Below are 25,734 nucleotides of genomic sequence, written 5' to 3' on the forward strand. Positions count from 1 at the left end.
GATGGTCGGAGAGGAAGAAATAACGTGGCTGGCGATCGAAGAACTAGGGCGTGGGAGCAGAGACCTATCGGGTCGCAGACTCGAGATAGCAGCAGGATCCCACCTGGGGCCAAACCAGCTGTCCACGCGCCTGGGACCAAACCAGCCAGCCAATTACCTCCGTCCTGGCGTGATTGAAACGTCACCAGGACATACCCGCAAGGCGAGCCCGGCGTCTACCGCAGCAAGCCTCAGCGAGCATTCATCAGCAGCGTGGCAGGAGCCATGCGTGTTCAAGGTCAATGACCCTGGGGGTGAGCAGTGTTGCTGACCGCGGCTGGCAGCGCAACTACCCCGCTACCCAAGCATTGAGTGTCCTCACTCAGTGTCGTTGAGCTGTTCAGCCCTTTCCAGAGACTTGACCGCTGCGTTGCCCCCGGTGAACTCACTCTTTGCTTAGTTCAGTTTTTTACTTTTCTTTAGCAATCATAGCACTTGTTTTATTTTCCTTACTACCATTATAGTTCTATCATCCTTTTTAAGTACGTCAGTTTTATTCATGCATAAACGGCCTCGTTATTGTCCCGATGACAATCAAGTCAGCGCACTTCTTTTCCCACAAAAATGAGCGTTTCGTTTAGAACTCTGTCTCGCCATATACAGCTCGTTACAGCATCCAAACGTATTAAACTGGCTCTGGAATGCAACTTTGCTCACTATCACGAGGCTAACTGCAAGTCGACGCTTTATTATTATTCTTTTTCGGTGAAATAGATTGGTAACGAATTGTAAGAGCAAGTCTGAATACTTCGTGAACAAGTAAATTATGCATACTTGTTTTACTTCATAATAGTGACGATATGGTCTATTATTTTATTTAACAAGGCTGAACTTGGTCAGAGGATGCTGCAACTGCGAAAGTTTTATTCTCAATGTCCTCCATGTCCGTACAGAGAGGCAGAAGAGCAGGACATCGAAGCACTCTATAGAGTTCTGCTCCAGAACGAAAAATGCATGACTAGAACGAGAAAATTGTTCACTGCTCCACTGCAGCGTAGTAAGCCAACTCGGAGCAGAACGGGCCTTAAAAACGTCAAGCTAAATCGCTCTGCCCACTGGAGCGAACCCCGGTTCCCACATGAAAATGCACTGCACCGTTACAGTGACCCCTTTATTCTTTTTTTCTTTATAAACTTCACCACATCACTTTAGGTATTGCGGCAAAGCTGTTAGGTTGTTAGGGCTAGCTATGGATGTAAATCAATTCATCTGACGAAAGCGCTGGTTCGGACAAAGCAACAGAAATAAGAGCTTCAATTAATGTTTTTTCAGACTAAAAAGTCCGAGAAAACCACAGGAAGATTTACAGCATCCAAAATTTCAGGTGTTTCTATACACTGATATCTGCAGGGCAGATTAGCAACTCCGAATTCGAAGGCAGCACGCCCTTGTCCACCAAATCAGTTGAGCCTCCACAGAAGTTGATTAGAGATTGACTAAACCATTTTGTTTTGTTTTATTATAATTAAGACAAAGCTTGTGTGCCTGGTTTTAGTTTTATGCATTTATTTTAATAAGAAGCAGCAGTCTAATATGTACAGTGGTATTTAGGGCTTAGCAACACATTGGAGTAACTTCTCATGCAGGTATTTGACTCTTTGCAGGGCAGGCTTTTTGTCATCATACTCCGTGTAGGGAACCTAGAAATGCAAGACAGAGCCAGTTTCATGGTTTAGCAATCCTAATAACTGACACACATCTACTGTCTCTTCCACCATGTTAACAACAGCCATTGTTGAAAGGCACAAAATTCAGGTTTTCATTAAAAGAAATAACTAGGCAAATGCTTCATTAAAAGGAGCTAGCAATACAGGCTGTACACTTGAAACAGTTTTTACTAAGAGTAAGGTCCTACTTAGCATAAACAATTTATAATGTACCAGATATATGAACTTCTGGGTAGTGTAACTAGGAAAGATACATATGAGTCAACAAGACATGATCATCAACACGACTAAAAGACAACAAGGGATGATTATGCATCTGACGTCAAAGGTCAAACTCAAGGGTGATCCTAACTACACAAAAATTAATAAACATACCAGTGGTAAATGGCGTCTACATAATCTCTTTGCCCAATAACGAAGGGGGTGAAGTGACTGACAACACAGCATGTAAAGTGCTATTACTTTCCCGAGTCATTTTTGCACACTCGCGCACACATCCACACCTTGCTCTGTGGCAAGAACATGAACATGCCTCACATAGTGATCATTTTGTGAATGCTAAGTCAAAAAGGAGAGTCTTTGTTCCGCCGCGGTGGTCTAGTGGCTAAGGTACTCGGCTGCTGACCCGCAGGTCGTGGGTTCAAATCCCGGCTGCGGCGGCTGCATTTCCGATGGAGGCGGAAATGTTGTAGGCCCGTGTGCTCAGATTTGGGCGCACGTTAAAGAACCCCAAGTGGCCGAAATTTCCGGAGTCCTCCACTACGGCGTCTCTCATATTCATATGGTGGTTTTGGGACGTTAAACCCCACAAATCAATCAATCAAAAAGCAGAGTCTGCTGCTCATGTTTGTTTTCTGCTGCAATCATTATAATTCATTGTTTTACATTACCAATATGTATTTAACCATTCACTCCACTTTGATGCACCATGTGGCTGGAGCTGGTGCACATGTCAGCAGATAGAGAGAAAGGGGTGTTGATACCTTGTTAAAAAAGTTTATGCTCAGTTATATGACTGAAAATAAGCAAACAGAAGATTTTCACAGTCAACTGCACTTTGTTTATTGGATAAAAGCTCACGTGACATGGGTTGAATGATGTATTTTATATTGCTTGTCCAATGCGTTACAAAATATATTAGGAAGTCTGCACCCATTTTGTGTACATGTGCCTTCTTTGAATTTCTTGCCCTGCTCTACAATACTAGTTAAATATCTGAACCAACTGGCTTGAATAAAAAATTTTTATTTATCATGTGCCTTTGTACTACGTCTAGGCGTATCGACATGAGGCTCTCGCAAAAAAACACATTTGCCATGACTCTGACAAAAAGCCTGTTGGTCATCACTGAAGTACGCAACATAGCCATGGCCACTTTTCCCTTACTGGCATGTCACCGATAGCCATTGTTTTCCGTACACAGCTCATTCATCTTTATGTGTTTCAGTCCTTGGCACAGGAACCTCTTTGCTTCCCGCATTGCCCACAGGCCAGGCTTATATAGAAAGTTTAGGGTACACCAGATGCAAATGAACACTAAGTAGAAAGCAATACTACGTGTTTGACTGCATGGTGCTCAGTGCCTCCGAAGGCTGAGCCCATGTGCAATACAAGACCTTCGCATACTTCACTAACGTGAAACATGTTTTGGTGTAAAACTGCTCAACAAAATATTCTAAACATTTGTAAGTAATTTTCTAATAGGGTTATGTAAACAGACATGTTGCATGTACAATCACAGTCAACTGCCGATTTTTCTGACCCTCTAGGGAGCGAAAAACCGTCCGAAAAAATGAATGCAAGGGAAAAAAAAAACGCATTATTTTACTGATACTTTTCAACGCAAGCAAAAAAAATGCACCATTTTCCTAATATTTCTCAATGCAAGCAAAAAACACACCACTTCATTGATATTTCTCGGATCAAGAGGGTCAAGGTCGAGGTACCAGACTTCCGGAACACTGCCAAAACATCAGTGGGGTGGCTCTGAAAAGAACCGTTAAAAAAATGGATGCAGCCGAAGCGGGTGCTGTCAGGGCAGCCGGTGTTAGAGCTGCAGTGGCTTGAAAAACTTGTTGCTCCTTGTTTGAACGGCGTTCCGGTTGCATGTGATCACATTCGCCTCGATCTGAGCAAGGGTCATGTCATCACTGCACACTGATGACAGCTTCATCAATGCTCGCATCAATTCGGCGGTCGTAGGTGGCACAGAGGTTGGTTCCTCCTTTTCGACATCGGAGTCGTCTGAATCTGCCATAACCTGACTGACTATTTCGTCGTCGGTTAGCTCTGCGCAGAAGTCAAGCTCATTGTCAGCATCGACGAACCGCTCAAAAGTTATTTCCGTGGACATGGAAGCACCAGCAGAGCGGAGGTCGTTGATGATATCGTAGATGAGAAAGCACAAGTCAGTCACGCTGTCGCTTCCTTCAGGCAAGTCTGCTGCCTCTGTGTCAAGTACGAAGCCCACGTGGCGAAAGCAGTTGCGAAGCGTGTCTTGCGTTGCAAAAGGATCAAAAAGTGGGCCAGTTGGTAATTCATTTTCTTCGATCAGCGAACTGGGAGCGCAGAGAAAACACAAAGGACGAAGCGAGGAACCACACAACACGAGCGCTCAGTTGATAGTTGAGCGCTCGTGTTGTGTGGTTCCTCGCTTCGTCCTTTGTGTTTTCTCTGCGCTCCCAGTTCGCTGATCGAAGAAAGTGTCTTGCGTTACTGCCTTCCATGCGTCCGCAAGCACTCCGACAGCAGACCGAAGGTCAACGCTGTAGTTTTTCCTGTTTTCCGAGCACAGCACCATGCGGTTGAATATACGTTAACAGCCCAATAGTTTCAGATTATGGATAACGCCTTGATCCATCGGTTGGAGGATCACAATCGTGTTTGGCGGCATGAATTCCAGCTGGATAGCCTTCAAGTTATTGATGCGACCATGAGCAGTGCAGTTGTCAAGGAAGAGCAGAACATGTCTGTTCTGTTGTTCAAACTTCCTGTCCAACCTGCAGACGTAACTCTCGAACAACTGATGCGTTACCCATGCCTTTTTTTTGTTGGCTTCGTATAACACTGGCAGCGTTGCCCCTTTAAAACACCTCGGGCTCTTGGTCTTCCTGATTACTAACAAAGGAAGTTTCTCACTGCCAGACATGTTGCTGCCGACAAGAACAATCAGCGGTTCTTTGCTATGCTTGCCAACATGGCATGCGTCACCAGCAAGAGTGAGTGTTCTTTCCGGCAGCAGCTTGCAAAACAAGCCAGTTTCGTCGCAGTTGAAAATGTTGTCAGCAGAGAACTGCTGCAACAAAGACTGGAGTTTTCCACTGCGGTACTGCGCAATAACTGCACTGTCGACAGCGCCGCTTTCGCCACACATCTTCTTGAACTTGAGGTCATTCCGATGCTTAAAGTTTCTCAGCCATCCATCACTGAACTTAAAATCCGTGATGTCCATTCAAAGCGCGAGAGTTTCCGCTTTTTGTTTCAAGATGCAGCCTGAGTCTGGCAACCGCTTGGAAATCATTGAATTAAGCCACACGACGAGAGCGTCCTCAAGCTATGGATGAACACCTTGGCTTGCATTCATCTTTTGGGCACCAGATGGTTTTTCGGCTGCTTCCAAGATCTTGTCTTTGTTCCACAGGAAATAGGAAACTGTTTGCTTGGAAATGCCGAACTCCTTGCTCGCGTCAGCCTGCGATCGACCACTCTTCAGTAACTTAATATTGGCAGCTTTTTTCTCCACCGTTAACCGACGGTACTGTTTTCAGTGCTTCGATGCCATCGGCGAGGACAACGAAGGCGGAGTGGGGGCCATCGCAGGCAAGCGAAATCCTCACGATGTGAAGAAAAGAGTTTGCTGACGAGCGTTGAAGCACCTAGGCTTAGCATTGCAGAGCACACTTCACACGATCGCACAACCACCCATTAGTGGCTAGCCAAACACCATGTGGGCTGCGTAAACAAAACGAAGCGACGGCAGGCGACGGTGCCTCGGATACTCCGGAGGTGGTGCTGGTAAACATTCAAGATAGCCAGCGTGACCAGACCGAATCGGTGTGTGACGGTTAGTTCTAGTTCGAAACGGTGAAACGCTTCCCGAAAGTGCTGCGCGGGAAGCCAGAGTGGCACGCACGAGCACAAGCGCTAAAGCGAAAGGAACTTTATTGGCGCCGAAAAATTTCCGGGTGGATAGTTTCGACTGTCAGCGAAGCACCCTTGCACGGCCAGTGTTAGGAATCTCGGAGGCTGTGTGTGTTTCTCCGCTAACGATCAACGAGTCCAAGCAACAGATGCCGCCACAGTAGACCGGCGCGCTCATTTATGCGATTGTAATTGCGTGTGATGCAGTTGTGGTGGTTTCTACTGGAGGTCGGTGGTGGTTTCTTACCTTCCGTCACGTCAAAAAGTCCAGAAAATTAGACTCCGGGGGGTTCGAGCGTCCGAAATTTCAGACTTCCTTATACAATGACTCTATGGGGTTCGTGGCAGTGCCCCGAAGATGTCCGAATTATCGGGCATGTCCGAAAATTCAGGTGTCCGAAAATTCGGCAGTTGACTGGATTTTACTATCATTAAACAATAGTAAAGCAATGCCACTTTGACTACATAAGATACACTTTATAAAGGCACAAAATTAGTGTTAGCATACCTACATAAGTTCTCACCATGCATTTGTCAAGCAAGCCTCGATACTGCAACCTCAATAATGAAAACAGTGTCCCAATATCAGGTTTTAAACTCCACCGGCATAGCAGCATGATGCTGTACCCAATAGGCAACACATGCATGTGCCATTCAACCAGTAAAAATACATGTTGTCTCTCGCACGCCATTATTTGGCATGTGTAATGCATCGCACAGTAATGATTTGATTCTTAATGTTATGGTGTGCCCGTCTACTTCTTGCTTCACAGCAGAAGCAGACAGGCACAGGCACCTGTGCCTATATTCCTCAACTGTGAGACAGAAGTATACGGGTGGACAGACAATGTTGTGAATGAAAATTATTATTATGCCTAGGGGCAGACTTTCTAAATTAAAAAAAAAAATGCTACACTCATTCTGTCACCTTTGGTATCACCTAAATTCCTACCAGGCATGACACCTGCTCAGTGTTATGCCCCTGTCCGCAACAAATATTGCATCCAATTCCGTCCTAATCTTCTATAAGCTGCAAGGCTTTAAACTATACGCACTATTGGACTTCTTGATATGTAGTGGCCTCCCCTTCACAAGCACAACAGACAAGTGCAGGGGTTTCACAATGACATCACACATTCTGTCCTTCACTCTTTTTCAAACGCCGCAGATGATATGTTTAGTTCAGCACCACACAAATGTGACGGCATTATTTTACTCAAATTGCATAAATGTGTTGTCCATTGTTTTCGAAATGTTGTTCTACATTCTACTGTGCTTGACATCGAAGATATTCTTGCAACAATTGTGTTGAAAAGGGCTGGGTGCTTGCACGGTACGCATCAGACCATTTCAGATGCCTCCTTATTAGTATAGTACTATAGTTCCAAAAGCAAAACGAAATGTACGCTGCACAAAAATTCAGAAGCATTTCACAATATGCCTTGCACTATCAAGTGTTTCACATTAGCCTTGATTCATGCAATGCATAAAATCTGTGTAATTTATATTTACAGAAAAGGGCCAGCAGTAGTACATCATTGCACAGTTCGAAAGCCCATGTGCCTACCTGCAACACCTTGTAGCCGAGGTGTTTGAGGAGCCGCATCCGAAGGGCGTTGACGCCTGTTGGGACTTGGCTATGCAATGTCAAATCCTTATAGTCAAGCACCACCAGCACAATTCTGCAGGAAAGAAAAGAATGGAGAGAAAGTTCAGAAAAAAAACAAAACAAAGTAGACCATCCAAGATCACCCACGTAATAAGAGAAGCTCTGAAGTTGAAATTAATGAACAAACCTATGGTGATCTGGCTCAAGCTTTGAGTCAAGCAAAATGGGCTGCGCATTTTTGTCCACAACCAATTCTCCATCTGTCAAAAAAGACAAAGCACAAAATGTTAAAATTAGAAGAACCCAAAAGGCACACACTATGCACAAGTACATTCACGCCAATTTAAATTGTGTGAATCAGACTAAATATCTGAACATTTTAACAGCGTCCATGCCTTGTGACAACCAAACGAACACAGCAAAAAAATCTGGTTTGTACTCCATGCATGGACTTTAATGTGGATCATTCGGTGTAGAATTCATTGTTAATGACCTTCACAGCTCATCAACAACCTCACGTTTATAAGCCCGCTGAACAAGCCACTGGTCATTTACATAACTCACAAGTAGGTCCTTATCCTTTGGAACTTTGGAACAAGAATAAGTCCAAACTAAATGCAGCAAAAATTCAGATGTTATAAAGAAGAATACATAATGAGTTATCAAATAAAACACACGACACATTTTCTGGCTGGCTGTGCTTTATTTTAATGGTATTCCAATGTTAGGGTTCACGAATTTGTCATCTCTTTAAAAGGAGGTCTTAAACGTATAACTAGTTATTTGCCCCATATAAGCTCTGCAAGCACAGGCCAACATGTATTTAGGGCTTTATGTAATTATAACTACTATAAAACGTACATCATTTCTGTTGCTTGACTTCATTGAATAAAATTTTCATGCCTTGCATTCACAGCAGTATGAACAATACAAACAATTCACAGCAATATGAACAATACAAACAATTCACAGCAATATGAACAATAAGAACAAGCTGGAAGTGCCATCTGTCATGCTGCAACGAAACTTATACTTCCGCATCACATGGCTGCGAGCTTATCGCACTGCCACGTGTGTTGCTGCTGCCCCCGAAGCGCGTAAAGACGAACTAATGTGAGCACACGACAGAGCGGCTGATTTCAGGAATAAAATAAAAAAGAGTGTGTGCTCGTGCTGCAAAAAAACAAAAAGGCGCTTGTGCAAGAGAGACAGATTGGAACACTAGCACAACGAACCGAAGGACTACCGAACACGCGCCTACATGCAGGGTTCACTCGCACAGGAGCTGACAGGTCTTCAGGAGAGTGAACGTCTCAAGTGTCGCACACCAAGAGACCTTTTAATTGGCCCGCTGCTGTTGGGGAATCCACATCTACACGTGAGATTCAATGTTCCTGGGTTCCTTCTGGCTTCAGGACAGTGAGCGTCTCAAGGTTCCGGCCTGGCACTGACGAGACATGGGTGAACAGCTGCTACCATCTGCCAAGCGATGGTTCACTCACTCCTGCCACAACCCCTGTTGCCTCTCCATCGCTACAGCACCGATCAGCTACCAGACCCTGACTACGTCCTCGTCACAATTCTATTTGCCCATACCCTTCCCGACTATCACTGCAATGTGAGCCAGTTTACTTGTTACACATTTTCTCCTCATGTATTTCATGTGTATACACCACCAAAAGCAGCCACTGTCTCTTCCATCTTCACAGCATGACACGTTCTGCGGCATGATGATCCGAACCGCGGCATAATATGAGTTGACATATGACTAGCCTAGAGTACTACTTCTTTTTTTATGTCTGAACGAGTTAATCACGAAACCAAGATTAGGACGCCTCAAGCAAAGCACTTGCCTGCAGTAAGCCCATAGGGTAAGCTTGGGTTCTGCGACAGGTACCGTCCCAGAGGCGCAAGCTGCGTCAGTGCTTCCCTAACTGAACGCTGCAGAGCTCCCGCTTCTGGTACCTTGTAGTTCTGCTGCACAGACAGTTTTCAAACTTAATTCTTTCAACAGCGCAGTCACACAGATGGCGAAAGAGCAAGATAGGACACAATTCATTTGCCGGCCACAAATTCTGACCACCTAACGAGATACATCGTTGAAGCAGTTAATAGAGACACTGTTAGTTGCTTATTAATCTATTCATTAGAGGAGAGTTTTTTTTTTTTTCACATCAGAAGCCTGGGTCAATTGTATTGCATGTTAAGTTAACATAATAATGGGATGACGTGCACTATAACAAAATGAAATAAATGATGTCAAATTATGAGGCTTGCCACTTTTAAGTATTAAAAAGGCTATGAGACCGTAGTTTGCACATAACAGCACAGGTGGTACCTGCAGATTGTAGTGGGTGTTTGCAGGTACATTCTCACTACTTCGGGTTCTTTATTGTGCATCCATGTCTATATAAAAGAGTACCGTAATTACTCGAATCTAACGCGCACCTTTTTTCCGGTTAGGCAAGTTCATAAATCGCATGCGCGTTAGAATCGAGTACGAAAAAAAAAATATGGTCATTCTATTGCCATCGGCATTTCCAAAATGGCCACCCCCTACGTGCGTCGGCATGGCGTGTCGGCCGTTTCTGCCTATGTGTTTCCCATGTGCACCACTTCGTACGTGTGCTGAGGAGTTCGTCATCTTGTAGTGCATTAGCATCGACGGCATGGAAGGGGCGACTCCAAAAACTCGAGTGCACCACGATGCCACTTTTAAAAGGGAAGTCATCGCGTGTGCAGAAACGGACGGAAATCGGGCCGCATCACAGTCGTTCCGAGTTCCCGAAATGTGCGTGCGGAACTGGCGGAAACAAAAGCAGAAGATTATCGACAGCAAAGGTTCACGCAAAGGCTTCAGTGGACCACAGCAGGGTCGGTTTTCGCAAATTGAAGAACTGCTCGGCGAGTATGTGCTTGAGCAGCGAGCGGCACAGCGGCTCGTGACGACAGAACTGCTCCAAGTGCGGGCTATGCAATTAGCCTTAAAAAAAGGTCCAACGCAGAGCCAGTTTAAAGCGAGCAGGTGCTGGCTAACTAACTTTATGAAGAGGAAAGGCTTTTCCCTCCGAAGGTGAATGGGCATATGCGAAAAGTTTTGCGGAGGAGTACGATGAAAAGCTTCACAGTTTTCAGAGGTTCGTCCTAAACTTGCGGCACAACAACGGCTACCTGCTTGGGCAAATCGGGAATGCCGATCAGACACCTCTTTACTTCGACATGCCTGGCACAACAACCATCGAGAAGAAGGGGGCGAAGGAAGTTCGCGTGCTGACATCGGTCCACGGTAAAACTACAGTGACGGCAATGCTCTGTTACACGTCAGACGGGCACAAGCTTCCCCCGTACCTCATATTTAAATGGAAGACGCTTCCGAAAAGAGTTGTTTTTTCGAGTGTGACCGTGTGGGCCAGTGAGAAAAATGGGTGCGCGTTGCAATTATTGTCTTACTTTTTTTTTTTTTTTTTTTGTCGTGGAAATCGGGTGCGCGTTACAATCGAGGGTACGGTAGAATCGAGTAAATACGGTATATGATTACTCTTGTGTTCCACGGAAGTTGGTAATCAAATCTGTGACTTGTACAGAGCACCAGAATTCCACAGATACTCAGTAATCTTGGCAATTAAGGGCCTCGTAAAAAGAAGGGATCAAAAAGAGCAAATGCAGCAGGTCCACAGGGAATATGGTTCTAGCGTTTGCACATGAGCAGTCTGGCAGCCTGATGCCAAGCTGCAGCATGAAATAGTCGATACAAACGAGTCAGTTACTCATCTAACCACAGCTGTCAAGAAGGATGCGCCGTACTCTCACCTGAACAATAGATTCGACCATTTCTTTTGGGAAACAAGGACCGTCGGAAAATTCCAAGTCATTCACGGTGATTATGTTGAGCAGCTTTTGTCGTGAGGGTACAGCAAGAGACGAGTCCTCTGTTGTAAAAAAATGAAAATAAACAATAAAGATAAGCAATGATCAAATCACATGAAACAGCATATGTGACATACCTTGTAACTACAGCTGAGAATGCTACAAGATATGGACATCACAAGCATGCAAAAATGAAAGAAAAAAAGAGAAACGCTAGTATTGTAGTAAACACTATGACGACCACGACTATTGTGAGTCAATCAATTTCAGGCATATCACTTCTCGTGGCTGCTGACTATGCAGCAGCTTCAGTGCGTCAAAACCACTGCCTTCAGAGTACAGTATACAGCATTTCACCTTACATCAGCAATGTTGTGCCACACTCTTTAGTGCCATTCGAAGCTCTGCTGCTTTCAATAGCCTGCCATAGTTTCACTAACTAGGACAATGGACAATGTTTATGAGCGAGGACAGTGCTTGGACACTTGTCAGGACGGCCTCAAAAGGGTGGGGGATGCAATAACCCCTCAGTGGACCGATGTTGTCAACGTTTCATGGAAGCCCTACGTCAATAACCATTAGCTCCAAATATGCACTAAGTCAAACAGGTGATTTTTGCACTAGCCTACGAACATTAACTACTTACCCAGAAGAGGAGTGTAAAAATGAGGCTGAAGAACAGAGTCCAGGTGTGTCTGCTTGACTTTGCCAAGCGCTGCTAGTGACCAGACGATGTCAAGCCATACAAAGGGCATGCTTGTGAAGTGGTCTTCAGAGAGTTCCTCGAGCAGCATCGGGAAAAGCTGGTCTGAGCACTCGGGCATGTACTGCAGCCGTGCCAGGGCAAGCAGACAGGCAGTGAAGTCGTTCGGACGGCAAGAGGCCCGATGAGTCACCATCCAACTGGAGCATGACTCTAGTAGCTCTGTGGAGATGACAGCAACGAATTATCACATAGCGAGAGAAAAATTATGAGGCCTTATGCACCAAAACTACAACGAGATTAAGAAAAGTGACACAGGAAAGGACTCCGGACTACCTATGGCCACCTCAGGTTCTTTAAATTTGCACGTACGTCTCGGCACATAGGCATTTCTGAATTTAGCCCCTCATCAAAATGCGGTCCCCTTGACTTTGGATTGAACACGAATTCACGCCAATTTGTAGACAGCAAAAAAACAAAGCATCGACACCACAGAAGTGCCGAATAGATGACAACTGGTAAGTATGACATCTACCTCACGCCACAAATGCAAGAGTTGTACGGACAGCTGAATATTCGAGCACTCTGAATAATCGGATGAATAAAACAAACAGTATTCAAATTTGGTTCAACAAGGATATATATATTGGTCAAACCTTCGAGATATTCAAAAATAATGAATAGCTGAATATTTTATACGAGTATGCAAATATTAAAATTTTCGAATATTTTCCTAATAGTGTTTGCTGTTCAATTCGATTCGCACCGGCATTTCACTATTGGAATAATTCGAACCACCCGAAAACAAATGCAGTCAACATCTGATTGCTTCACCTCATCACATTCTGGTATTGCGGCAAAGACAACTTTCGAACTCTGCAAGGGTTTTAAATGTATATAATAAAAAGAATGCTGGGCCCAACAAGAAGACAATATACGCAGCAGCAGTGAGGGTTCCATCAATGCTGTTTCAGACCCGAAATATGTGCAGAAAGTCTGAAAAGTTGGACGCCGAACCTTTTTAGCATTCAAAATTTCAGATGTTCCTAAACACATTGACGTCTTGATTGATTGATTGATATGTGGGGTTTAACGTCCCAAAACTACCATATGATTATGAGAGACGTCGTAGTGGAGGGCTCCAGAAATTTCTACCACCTGGGGTTCTTTAACGTGCGCCCAAATCTGAACACACGGGCCTACAGCATTTTCGCCTCCATCGAAAATGGAGCCGCCACAGCCGGGATTCGATCCCGCGACCTGCGGGACAGCAGCCGAGTACCTTAGCCACTAGACCACCGCGGCGGGGCACGACGTCTATAAGACAGATTAGGAGGTTTGTACACGACGGGAGTTCACCCTTGTCCACCACATGAGTTGGGGTTTCACAGAAGCTGAAAAAGTCGGTGAGGCTTAGGGAATAGCATTTTTGCCTTCCACGAGTGAAATTTTATCGTCACCTCATTGGTTGCACCGAATCATGTAAATAAGTGCAGTTGCCCCTCTCCATAGCCTCTTTCTTGATAAGACAACCAGGAAACACCCTCCTCCACTGCTTCAGCCACCTAGCCAAACAAGACACTTTCATGTTGCCATCTCATAAGAATAAGCTTAGAGATCCTCTGCAACTAATTTTTTTCTATCTAGCTTCAAAGTATGTAAAGAATATTCGTCTCTATTTGCACTCAAACTCTAATATTCGAATTAGCTTTGCACCTAAAATATCGCTTTTTGCACAGCTCTAATATTTTACTGTATGTAACTACATGAAAGGTTGTTTCACTGCAGTGTAGAAATGCTATGCCACGAGGCCACCTTTTTAAAAAATAGTGGCATAGCTGCGAATGACTTCCAGTCTTTTTTTTTTTTTTAATTTAAAGGCACATTAAAATGGCTATATGCACCAAGTGTAGCAAGTTATAAAAATTAGCATTATATACCATTTATAACTTCTGCCTTATTGGTATTCAAATTTGCTTGCACTTCAAACCGGAAAAGTGACAATACCACACATCTAGTAGCACAAATTCTTGCACCTACTCTGTAACTAGTTGAGTCATGGCAAAAATGCTAATTTTTCTTTATAATATGTGATATATAATATTAGGACAATGCTATTTAAAATTTAGAACAGCTATAAAGTGGGCTAGTTAGTATTCATTTGTCTTCATGTTTGTAGTTGGTGATTGTTGCATCCTGTCCTGCAATATACTTTATTAAAACTTATTTTGGGGCTAGTTCGTGCATGCTACAAGAAACTTAGACAACGTAAAATTTTTTCTACAGTGGGCCTTAAGCTATGCTCATCTCTTCCCGATTCTGAACCTTGCTTTCTAGTCACACCTATTGCCCATGCTACTTGCCGCGTGAGATACCTGGCGTACCACATCAGAAATGAATTGATCCCGCTTGAAGTGCAAGCTTTGTGTGGATGTGTCAAACCATTTATTGGACAAGCAATAAGGATTTGCCAAGTTTGGAAGTTGATGCTCTTTTATTTCATCCATTCTTCCCCATTGGTTTGCGTTGTTCAATTTTCTTGTAACATGCACCAACTAGCCCAACAAGTTTTACCAGAGAAATAATCATTTGGAATAATTCTTTTACATGGATATCTTGACATTGCAAACTATTTCGTTATATTCACACTCCTCATTAGAGTGAAGCATGATTGCACACTGCACGCAAAAAGCCTGCTACAGTTTTTTCAACCAAATGGTTCACAAATGAAGACGGCTAAGTCGTGGTGCACAGATCACCAAAAGCTTTACCACCTTCTACGACAAGTGCTCTGCAATCAAGAGAGCAAATCAAGAGCCTGGCAGATTACAGAGGCAAGTTGCCTTTGCTCAGCCAGTCAATTGACATGGCAATGAGACTGGAGCGAAATAGATATACGTTTTTTGCTCCAACCTAATCTCATCTAGTGTTCCTCTTCAATTTGAATTGCGAAAGCAAAGGTGAAGGTTGGCAGCTCACCACAGTGCCTCCAAGACAACTGGCCTACACCTGTGAAGCACGCTGCAACCAGGGAAGCCTTGGTGTTGTCAGAGAGCTGCTCCACAAAAGCTGTGGACAGCTGCAGCAGCACGGAAGGCTCGGGGAAGCTCAGTGAATGAAATGCGTGAAATAGGCTGACAATCTCTTTTGGAGAAGCATCCTGAAACAAAGGTGCCAGAGGGTCAGAGGAGTGTAGATGGCATTTTGGGTCTTGTCTTCATCATGCGCTCTTTAAGCATAGCAGCTGTGCATATACTCATTCATTTCATTCATTAGTTTATTTGCATAGTAAAAATTCTCATACAATGGCAGGGACCAAGAAAAAAGCTGCTCTGGGCAGCTTGAGGAACTTTTAGCCCTCATCTATATCAACCATATACTGAAAATAATACTATATTCAAAGCATCCTCCATTGAAAAACTGCACAATGCAATGAGCTAGTTATATCAACAATGCCTTTACTAAGCCAACGTGTTATCGCTGTCAGATGCCATAAAAAGATTACAAGAGAAATCACTATAGAAGCTGAGTAAAGTGCCGTTATGAGTGACTTGTGCACCAGCAATTGATCAATTGATCTTTAGAGCAAGGTACTTGGATTCTTGACACGTGCATGCCAATGCAGACATCAAGGTGGCAAAGGGTAGCTCTCGTGAAAATATGCCTCAGCATCACTGCACGTTTTGTAGTGGTTCCACTCACATGCATGAGCTAGGAGGGTATAGTATATTAAAGGGTTCCTTTCCAATAAGGCTACTTACTTGAAGCTGGCACTTTGCCTTGTCTTTTTTTTTTTCCTATCGTATTCTTCATTCCTAAGTTTTATCATGGTTTTGTTTAAAACTTCAACTATTTCATGCCTCATAGCTATTTCACACTTCACTACTTCAGGTGCTGACTGACACAAACAATGTTGCTCTTGTTGCACTTCCTGCTCTGGGGGCTAACAAAAACCACTTCCGCATGATCAGTGATTATACGAGGGATTATATTATAGGTTTATTTCTTACTTTTGATCTTCTGACACACACACACACACAAAATCATAGTTTTCTTCAGAGCACTCATCTGCGCGCTTAGCTTGCATTATGGAAGTGAGTGTCAGTACCCCTGTACAAGTGAGTCTAGCGGCAATTTGTTCCAATTGCCAATCGATTGCCAAATCAGGATCCGATTTATGGGATGTCAGCTCACCATATGAGGAGTGTACATACGAGTTACGACTTGGATGATGATTAACCAGCAATATATCTTGAAATGTGTGCCACAAGACAGTGCTGAATGTGTGCCTTGAGACGGTCTGCCTCCGTGTTTCCATTTGATGCCACTTCGTGTACATAGTATTATACAGCTGTGAACTATGTTTACCACAACACGTTGGTCTTGAACAGCCGCGTAAGCCCTCTTTAGAATATATCTTGCTATTATTCATGAAGAAAACGTGTATGTAACAACACAAATGATTTTTTCGTCACATTGCGATCAATCTAAAGATAATATTTTTTTTCTAAAAAAAGTTTGTCTCAAAAATTTAAATCAGCAATGAACAAATTCGACCTGGAAAGTTCCCATTTGGAAAAAGAATTCAACCTTTGAAGCGTAAAGAAATGACGCACACCTTTGGGCCCTTGGACAGGTAGAAGGCTAGGGCCTGGAGCAAGGGTGTCGGCCGCAATTTCAATCGCGCCAAGGTGCGCACAAGCAAGCGAACATCCGAGTGTGGAAAAGAGACCACCAGTTGCAAAGCCCGGTCTTGCACCTCGAGCACAAACTTCCGCCTTTCTTCGGTGCCACCCATATGCTCTGCTGTCTCCAGAAGCCACACGATGTCTTTGACTGTCCGCGCTTCGGACAGTCGCTCTCGTATAACCGTTCGCAGATGCTCCACCACTCGCTGCTCCATTTCACTGTCCTTCTGTTAATGTGGGCATGAGATCACTCAGTCACAGCTCCCAGACTACAGAGCACTTACACAAACACAACGAAAGACTTATGCACAACGAGAATTCCGAAACTAGCATTAGTCTCTCGCTCTCAAAATAGCAGCAGGAGGGTCAAGGTGGATCTGTCAGATGTCCTCCAAAGGCACTTAAGTCTCAAAAACAAGTCATTCACGTTGTGCCAGCGCACTCTTCCCAGTACTGAGTACTACAGTAAAGCTGAGTACACCATGGCAGCTAGACAATAACCTCCTTTCTCTGCTGATTTCTGAGAGGACTGTGCATTGCAAGCAACATCTAGAGCATCTACATCCCCACAGCTGGTGACAAAATCACACAACCTCAAACACAATTCATAGCACAAATGTGTCAAGTTCACATACTTAGTGCAACATTTAAAAGAATGTTTTGTAGTGGGAGGCGAAATGCGGAACAGAAAGGAATGGATGGAAAGGATTCCTGTTTCCTGTTTCCATATTTCATCTCGCGCTACAAGACATTCTTTCAAGTGCATCACCAACAAGCCAACATTGCAACTCTCGTTAATGTAACAGTAAAGAAGTCCTCAACTACATATAGATTAGTTTGCCAGCACAAGCTGACCAGAACTAAGACAGCTGTACGGTGACATGCTCATCAACAACCACGTCAAGCTTACCACTTACCACAAGTAACAGAGCAGCATAAACTACTACCAAGAATAAGCAGGTTAACTATGTAACATTATAGCGCAATATTTTGTCTCAATGCTGATATTTGGACCAATACATACAGTTTTAATTACAGTTATATATCGAACATCTCTGAACAAGCTTGTATAAATGTGGATCTCATAATGCACTTCTATGTTTCAATAAACACAAAGAAAGTGTTTATACTGCCCCAGATGTGTGAAATACACTTGATGGTCTAATTCATTATAGAAGTCATTCATGTTCTGGGATAAATGTAAGAAAAAGGCACATGTTTATAATAATACCAATAATACATATCAAGGGTTTTATGTCCCACAAATAATGTGATTATGAAGGCCATCGTAGTGGAGGGCTCCTGAAATTTTGACCATCTGGTGTTCGTTAACGTGCATTGGCATCACACCATGCTTGTGCCTCTATCACTTCGCCTCCGCCAAAATGCTACCCCCATGGCCAGGATTGAACCAGTGACCTTGGAGTCGGCAGCTGAGCTCTATAACCACTGATCCATGAGGGCAGACAAGGCACACGTTCAGCTCAGCTTACATGGTAAAACCCCAATACACCTGTTCTATCCCTCGCTATCCCATCACAGCTCACCTGATGTTTGACATGCAGGCTGAGCAGGGTGCACAGGTTCATGAGGTCCATGCGTCGTGAACGCCAGAGTATGCTATGAGCAAAGCACTCCATCATGCGTGAATCCTGCTGAGGTGAGGTGAGCAACTTGCGCAACGCTGCGACCACGGCGCTGTTTGGTAGGCCCACTTCATTGCCCTCCTCGACTCGTTTACACACCATCTCAAAGCTCACAGCTGTCATCTGCGCAGGAGTTGGCTCAGATACCGTGGCGCTCACAGGGAACTGCACCTCCTCCTTGATCCCCGTGGTAGACTGCATCAAGTAAAATATCTAAGTGAAGCATTTTGGAGGCAACAGCTTGCACCTGCATAACAAATAAAAATGATAGATTTCAAACTTCAAATGTGGCCTTGATCTCGTGATGATCTCACAGTTGCAGTAACAGATGCAGTAACAGTGCTACATCTGTTTTAATGTTTTAATTCAATTTGCATCATTACGCAAGAGAATTTTACATTCTGAGCAGAGGAAAATTAGACAATAAGCAGTTGTTTATCTTTATTTCGGAATCATCCCGTATGACAAAAAAACCCTCCCAGCAGCTTCGGGAGAAGGAGGTGGGCTGGAGAGGGACAGAAGCAAGGTCACTAAAGGCTAACTTTGGCAATTTTTTCACTGTGTCAAAGTAATGATGCTTTTATTTTCTTGAGATGTTCCTGTCCTAGGTCTGATAGCATGAATACTTGAAAAAGCAGAAAATAACTTTAAATAAGCAAAAAAAAAGAGCAACACTAAAACCCAACCTAGGAGTACCTTCTTCGAGTGACATCTAAACCGGCAAAAATTGAAGCTAATTTAAGGTGGTAGTGAGTCCACTAAAAGGCTGCTCTGTACTGCCCCTCACTTTGATAAGGCAGATAGGTCGAACACTAGAGAACTCCTGTCATGTGTAAATGCACTGTACCGAAGTGGTGGCACTTTATCGGACAACTGCAAGTACTAATGTTATCTCGGAAGAACTGCAATGACATTACGACGTGTTTTCGGTGACTTCTTGATAATTTTTTGTACGATTACTATTGCACCACCCTTTCACTGTTCACATACCTGGGCATCGATCACCATTTTCAAGCGTCTGTAGATAACATGCTGGAGTTCCAACATCATTTTAAGTGGAAAGAAATGCCCATGATCACTTGTTGCTGCGGCATTCACATAAGTGTCAATATATGAACTCTTTGAAATTCACATAAGTTGTGCATACCGCTTGGACATGCTGGGTTCCAAGAGATGCGTGGCATCGTGCGGCTATGAGGCTAAGTCGCGTAGCTGCTGCCAACGATGACCGCAAGGTCACCACTGATGCTGGGAGCATGGCACTGGCGTCTTAATACAGTGTCATTTGCCTGCCACAGAACAGATGTAACAACAGAATCAGTTGCTGCTGTGGCCATAAGATGCAGACTACAACATGCACTCAAGCTAGCATTTTCACGATTGTCAAAAGATGTAGTGAAAGATTAAAGTATCTGACTTCATAAAGAACACCTTGACAACAATAAAGAAAAAAAAGGCAATGTAATCCCTCTAGATGGGAGCAGTTCTCATAACCCATACTCGCAATACATCACAGACGCTCATTATTCCAAGCGGTTGCAATGATGGATCAAGTATTCACATTACTGGTTATTCAAGATGTGGGAAGTCATTTGATTGATTTGTGGGGTTTAACGTCCCAAAACCACCATATGATTATGAGAGATGCCGTAGTGGAGGGCTCCGGAAATTTCGACCACCTGGGTTTCTTTAACGTGCACCCAAATCTGAGCACACGGGCCTACGACATTTCTGCCTCCATCGGAAATGCAGCCGCCGCAGCGGGATTTGAACCCGTGCCCTGCGGGTGAGCAGCCATGTGTGTGCGGTCATTTCAAATATTCTTTTGTATAATCCCAATTGCCTGCTTACTTTTTCGTGACAACAAAAAGATTACAGCATTCTGAAGAAGGCGGAAAGAGATAGCAACCAAAAAACATAATATACTCTGTACTTGCACATGAACCATTGCCACAGTCCTTGAACATTGTGTGCGTGACTGAAATGCAGTTCGGAAACTGCATGATATTCAAACAGCTACACAAAATGTACACCCCAGTTTCATATAACCATTCCTGCTTCCGGTTCTTTCAAGTTACGTCCACGAAAAATGACGCACACACAGAGAAAATTTAATCTGAAAACATTTTTCATACATGACCAAAACCATGAGAACAGATCCTATCAACACCGAGAATTGGCCACACATAGCACACAGAACAGCGCAGCCTGTCAAGTCATATGCAAGACAAACATTTTGCTAACCCAATCTATCTACTGTTATTTTGAGACAATTGCCCGATCTTAGTAAGGTAGAGAGGTGAAGAAGTTGGAATTTATGCATACTTGGGAAATCAGTGCAAGCACAGCAGAGAAACAAGGTGAAAGGGCACAATATCAGCGCTCTTACTCGGTCCTCATCTTGTCTCCATCACGCTCATGCTTATTTTCCAAGCATGCTTACCAGATGAAGAAAAATTCACACACATCTCCCCTAAAAGAGAACCCTGAGCAGTATGTAAAGCAGCCATGGGTCGTCTTCTGTAGAGGTGCTCCTTATTCATCACCGTAAACGATTATGGTTGCGTTTCCTACATCATCAATTCCAAGCTACGTCTGCAGATCCATTGACTTTACAGACCACAAGAGTCGGCTTGCCGGGGCTGGCGTCTCTCTTCAGCTTCAATGCTCACAACTGGCGATGCCGTGCTGCAGCTGCTTTGCGAACACTCGCTTCCCCCAAACTCATGCTCATGTCTTTATTCATACTACTATGCTGTGTGTGTGTGTAAGCGCTTTTACTATAAAGAGCGGCGTAGCACCGCTAGCAGTCTCCCCTCATACAAGAGCGCACGCTGGAGTGGAGCGGACCGAGCACTCTATCGCAGAGCCATCTGGTGGGTGCTCAGAGTACTAGCACTGACTATGGCACGACAGAGGACAGGCCTCATTTACAAGCTGCTTCGAATCTAGAATGCAGCTTTACCTTCCATCCTCATTGGAGATAGAATTCACACAGGTGGGAGTCAGATGAAATAAGGCACAGCACAAGATCCACATTTGGTAATTTGTGCACTAAATTTTGCATCACATCGACTATGAATTGATATAGCCTGTGTACGCATTTCAAATCTCGATCAAAAAGATCAGTGGTGACCTGCACATCGCGATCTGGCTACATGATCGTGATTGGGATCTGGCTGACATCTGTGCCGAACTCGAAACTCGATAAAGATTAGGCTGTACTGTGCAAGAGCGACCAACTTGTTATTGTAATAAAAGTGTCTGTGTGGCACCGGTATAACTTAATATGGCCAATAGGACTGATGTTTTCAAGCAGGTTGCAATGCAACAGGTGCAGGGAGCTAAATAAAAAAGTTACACCTTTTGCACACAACCCATATTCGGTGGGCTAAAATAAAAAATGAGAGGCAATAAACCATATATAGAAAATGAGAAACAGCATAAACCACAGGACAGACGAACCTAGCACATCTTATTTTTTTATGCACATGTACCAACTGGCCTGAGTAAGCAATTTATGGCAATAGAGCATAGTTTACCTACTTGAGCAGAATACGGTACTCCACTACCTCTAAGCATGTGAAATTCTTCAGAGATGAAAAATCACCAGCCAGAAAAAACATAAGGGCTGCGCATAGCTGTGTGATTGAGACCCTTAAAATTAGGAGGTGATATCTTTAAGAAGTATGTTCCGAAACAACTCCGTGTCAAAAATTTTCATTGGAAAGGAGAGGCCAGATACCCTAACAATGTGATGTTCACAACAGCGGGAAGCTTGCGTGTGTCCCCCAGTATATCTGTAGGTGCTTGCTGAAAATTTCTCTGGTATATCCTTAACATGGTACAAAACAAGCTTAATGCAGCTTTAGCTTAACACTATAGCACTAAAACAAATTTGTTGCTGGTATGTTCATTATGTACAGAAGTTTCTTGTTTTTTTTTATAGAGTTGTCTTTCAATGTGGTAGCATGTTGTAAAGGTGTTGCGTTGTTAAAGGGACACTAAAGTCATTAAGTCAACGTTGTTGAAATGGCGGTTCAGAAACCTCATAGTGTTACTTTCGCAACAAGGAAGGGCCTATTTTTAAATAGAATCACGTTTTAGTGCTCCGCACCGGTTTAGCGCACTTAAATTTAACCGACTCAAGAAGCGGACTGACCGGACCGTCTCACGGGACTGTTGCCGTGCACAATGTTGCCCAGCTTTACTGCGCTAGTAGCCGCAGACCGAAAGCAGCGGGAGCCACAGCAGCAACTACGGCCATTAATCAATTTCCCTCCATTGGCTCACAGATTGCCGACACTTTTGTTTCAAATGCGCCTGCCACCACCTGTCCCGTGTAACCACGCGAAAACTGAATTTTTGAACCCCTCGCCCCATTCTCCACAGAAACCTCGGCGGTTCTTTTTTCCATGAATCAAACAGGAACGAACAAGCAGCATTTTATTGTATCTCTTAATGCATGGAACATTCTTTATTTAGAGCAGTTAGATCGATTACTAGTGATTAATTGTAGATGGTCCGTCTGATGTCATCGAGATCATTTTGAAAATGTCCTAATGCAGCGCTTGTGTTCTTGTGCACTTTCTTTAATTTCTCGGTAAGTAGGGCACTGTTGTTGATAATATTGTCATTTTAGATGTCACACATCGAGCTTTCCCTCTGACGTAAATTGTTATTTGACTTTAGTGTCCCTTTAAGCAAGAGGATAAGATTTAATTCTTGGCCATGCAGGCTGCATTCGAATGGAGGAGAAATGCATTAACGTCATGTACTTAGACTTAGGTGGACGAAGAACCTAAGGAGGTTATAATTAACAGACTACCATTACCACATGCCTCTTATAGCATAATTACGACCTATAGTATATAAAGCTTTAATAAGAAGCATATGCTTTTTATACGGAATGCTTTACCGTGTACATCATCACCAAATACACAAGCGTGGCTCAGCTAGCTAAGTGCGAATCATTAAGACCTGCAGGCTCTCTTTCAATACTGTACTTATAGAACACATTCTGCCATCTTTGCTTTTTGTAGGTGTGGAACCAGGTTACTTGGTTATACCTGTCGTAAACCTGCCCAAAATAACATGCGTTATTTCATTCTGCCAGTGAACAATAAAAAAAGAGCACATTATATAAAAAGAAATAAAAGTAACATTTACTTTAAAACAATACCATTGCAGCTTGAAAAAGCTATTTCTAAAAGCTTTTCACGGGTACAATAAAGTTTCAGTAGAGAAGACAAAATACCATTGTGAGCTGGAGGCAAATAAATCTTTAATAAGAAACATATGCCTCTTATACGGAATGCTTCACCGTATACAAAGTCAACACGCGGTCATGATGTAACAGCATATTAATGTTCCATCTCATGCCTGTGGTCCACAAAAATATTAGTAAATTCAGGACAGAAAAGGCTGCAGTTATTGTACAGCAAGGCAAATCGTGCGGTCTTCCGCAGACAGCTAACATGAATGTTTATGTCAGGCCTTGAGCCTAACCTTTTTTTTTCACATTAGTTTACGCGCTCCTTTGGCACCTCGTAATAATAGCTGTAGGTCAGCAAAAGGTATTTCATGATCACAAAAAAGGCACTGTTCACAGCCGCACAAATTTGCTGTAGAGTAACACAAGTGCTTTGAGTCTATGGCTTCATTCTCCTCCTTGACTTAAACAACGAACTTGGCTTGCTGAGTGGTGCCGGTAATTCTACGTCAGTAACATCAAAGTCAATTGTCGTCGACGAAGGTGCGATGGCGTGCTCCATGACGTTTCCTGTGAACGCGTCGTCAAACTTCGGCTTCGGCCTTTCTCTTGGCACCGGTACAACTGGAGACGATACTGACGCTTTGGGCAGCGTCGGGGGCTTCACATCTGACGAATTTTTCAGTATAGACTTTGCCACGCTGCCTTCGGATCCTCCAAATATGCGCAAGATGTCGCCAGGACTTAGCAATGCATCGGAACTGCAGGTGGCCGTGGTCGCCGAGCAGGTATCGCTTGACGAGTAGGAGAAGCTGATGTGGCCGCTGCTCTCGTCTTGCCATCGGACTTTGCGGGAGGAGACCTCCTCGTGCGAAGTCGCCGCGACGCTTGTGCAGGTTTCTTTTTCTTCCTGCTCCTCCTGCAACTCGAGGCGCTCGAGCAGTTTCCACACGTCATCTTTGGCGGCCTGGTGTTGCTCACCTTCTACTGCCTTCTTGGACGTGTGATAGTCTCGCACGCTCTTGCGGTGTCTCTCCCGCCACGCATTTTCTTCGGCCGGGTCGTACGGCTCCCGAATGTCGGCGTAGCCGCTCTCGCGGTGCAACTCGTCCGTGTACTTAATCCAGTTGGTGCGCTGTTGCCGCTCGGCTTTCAGTTCTTTCTGCATCTTCCTGCATTGCTCGGCGCGCCGCCTGGCGATATCCATCGCCTGGCTCGCCGACCGCTCGGCGAACCAATTGTCGCCCAGGAGCACGAGTATCTCGTTCGTGTGGATAATCCGTCCCGGCATGAAGGCGAGCGAGTTGAGAGGCACCATCACCTCATGGCTCACGCGCTCGGGCAGCGTGCGCAGCCGCTCGCCGAGGGCCTCGTAATCGCGCTCGAATTGGGCCCATCGCTCGATCTTCGCGTCGCAGGACCGCAGGCCCTTGAGCTGCGACTGGCGAAGTTTCTCCAGCTGTTCGGACTCCATTTCGAGAAGCGCGCGACAGCAATGTCCGAATCTGAAAAAGGGGGAAGGATGTGCCACCTTGGGCCACTGCCCGATGCGCGCCCTTCGTCGTTCAATCACCGTGCTCAGAAGTCGCGATAGACTTCTCAAGACGGCAACAGTGAATAACAATCCACAAGCAAAACCCCTGATGGAAATCAACGAGTACGACGACATAAAGCGCCTACAACAGTCCCTAGTCACGCATAGTAGAACATGCAAATGGTAAAAAGCGTTCCCAAGTCGCATGTATCGCACTCTGCCCTGAATGCCGGCACACAGACCAGACAGTACTCGATCGATCGTGACATTCAAATTAAGGAGGCACACGGCTTTGAACGTGCCAACAGTTCAGGGTTCTGTCATGCTCTTACCATAAGCAGTGCAATGTTTACAATGCAGTTAACTCACCTCAAATCGCCTCAATGTTACGAATGCGAAAAAGGGCGAAAAACATTTTGGCATCACTTTGTGCTACGGATTGGTCTCGCATTGACCGTAGTCATCGTGGCCTAGATCAAAAAACAAATATAATTTTTTTATTAACTATGTTAAGTCGTGTTGAATTTTATTTGATAAAAAACGTTTTAAAAGTTCAAATACAACATAAAGTTTTTTACACACTTTTTAATGAAAAGTATAGTCACCTTGGTCACCGCCCTAATCGCTGC

General features: G+C 44.2%; 1 protein-coding gene across 2 annotated transcripts; it reads right to left on the bottom strand.

The window, feature by feature from the left end:
- Nucleotides 1-1,528: 1,528 nt before the first annotated feature.
- On the bottom strand, nt 1,529-25,560 carry LOC119171727 (FAST kinase domain-containing protein 4). Of its 2 annotated transcripts, none has more exons than XM_075892324.1 (11): nt 25,475-25,560; nt 19,507-19,648; nt 18,261-18,554; nt 16,644-16,940; nt 15,005-15,185; nt 11,969-12,247; nt 11,266-11,384; nt 9,309-9,429; nt 7,643-7,715; nt 7,414-7,528; nt 1,529-1,679 (listed from the first exon to the last, which is right to left on the bottom strand). In XM_075892324.1, exons 2-11 carry the CDS (start codon nt 19,615-19,617, stop codon nt 1,587-1,589), a joined length of 1,683 nt encoding a protein of 560 aa, XP_075748439.1. In that variant the 5' UTR covers nt 19,618-19,648; nt 25,475-25,560; the 3' UTR covers nt 1,529-1,586. The 2 variants fall into 2 exon arrangements, with proteins under 2 accessions (XP_075748439.1, XP_075748438.1); XM_075892323.1 differs by having other exon boundaries at nt 9,309-9,432.
- Nucleotides 25,561-25,734: the final 174 nt, after the last annotated feature.

The sequence above is a fragment of the Rhipicephalus microplus genome, chromosome 4 (assembly GCF_043290135.1).
Source record: "Rhipicephalus microplus isolate Deutch F79 chromosome 4, USDA_Rmic, whole genome shotgun sequence".
NCBI lineage: Eukaryota > Metazoa > Arthropoda > Arachnida > Ixodida > Ixodidae > Rhipicephalus > Rhipicephalus microplus.

Excerpts from the sequence above, each read along its gene's own strand:
- LOC119171727 (XM_075892323.1), bottom strand. The coding sequence starts at position 19,617 with ATGCTCCCAGCATCAGTGGTGACCTTGCGGTCATCGTTGGCAGCAGCT. Across the intron at positions 7,529-7,642 it reads CTTGAGCCAGATCACCATAG|AATTGTGCTGGTGGTGCTTG; the intron begins GTTTGTTCATTA and ends TCTTTCCTGCAG. Across the intron at positions 1,680-7,413 it reads TCGGCTACAAGGTGTTGCAG|GTTCCCTACACGGAGTATGA; the intron begins GTAGGCACATGG and ends TTGCATTTCTAG.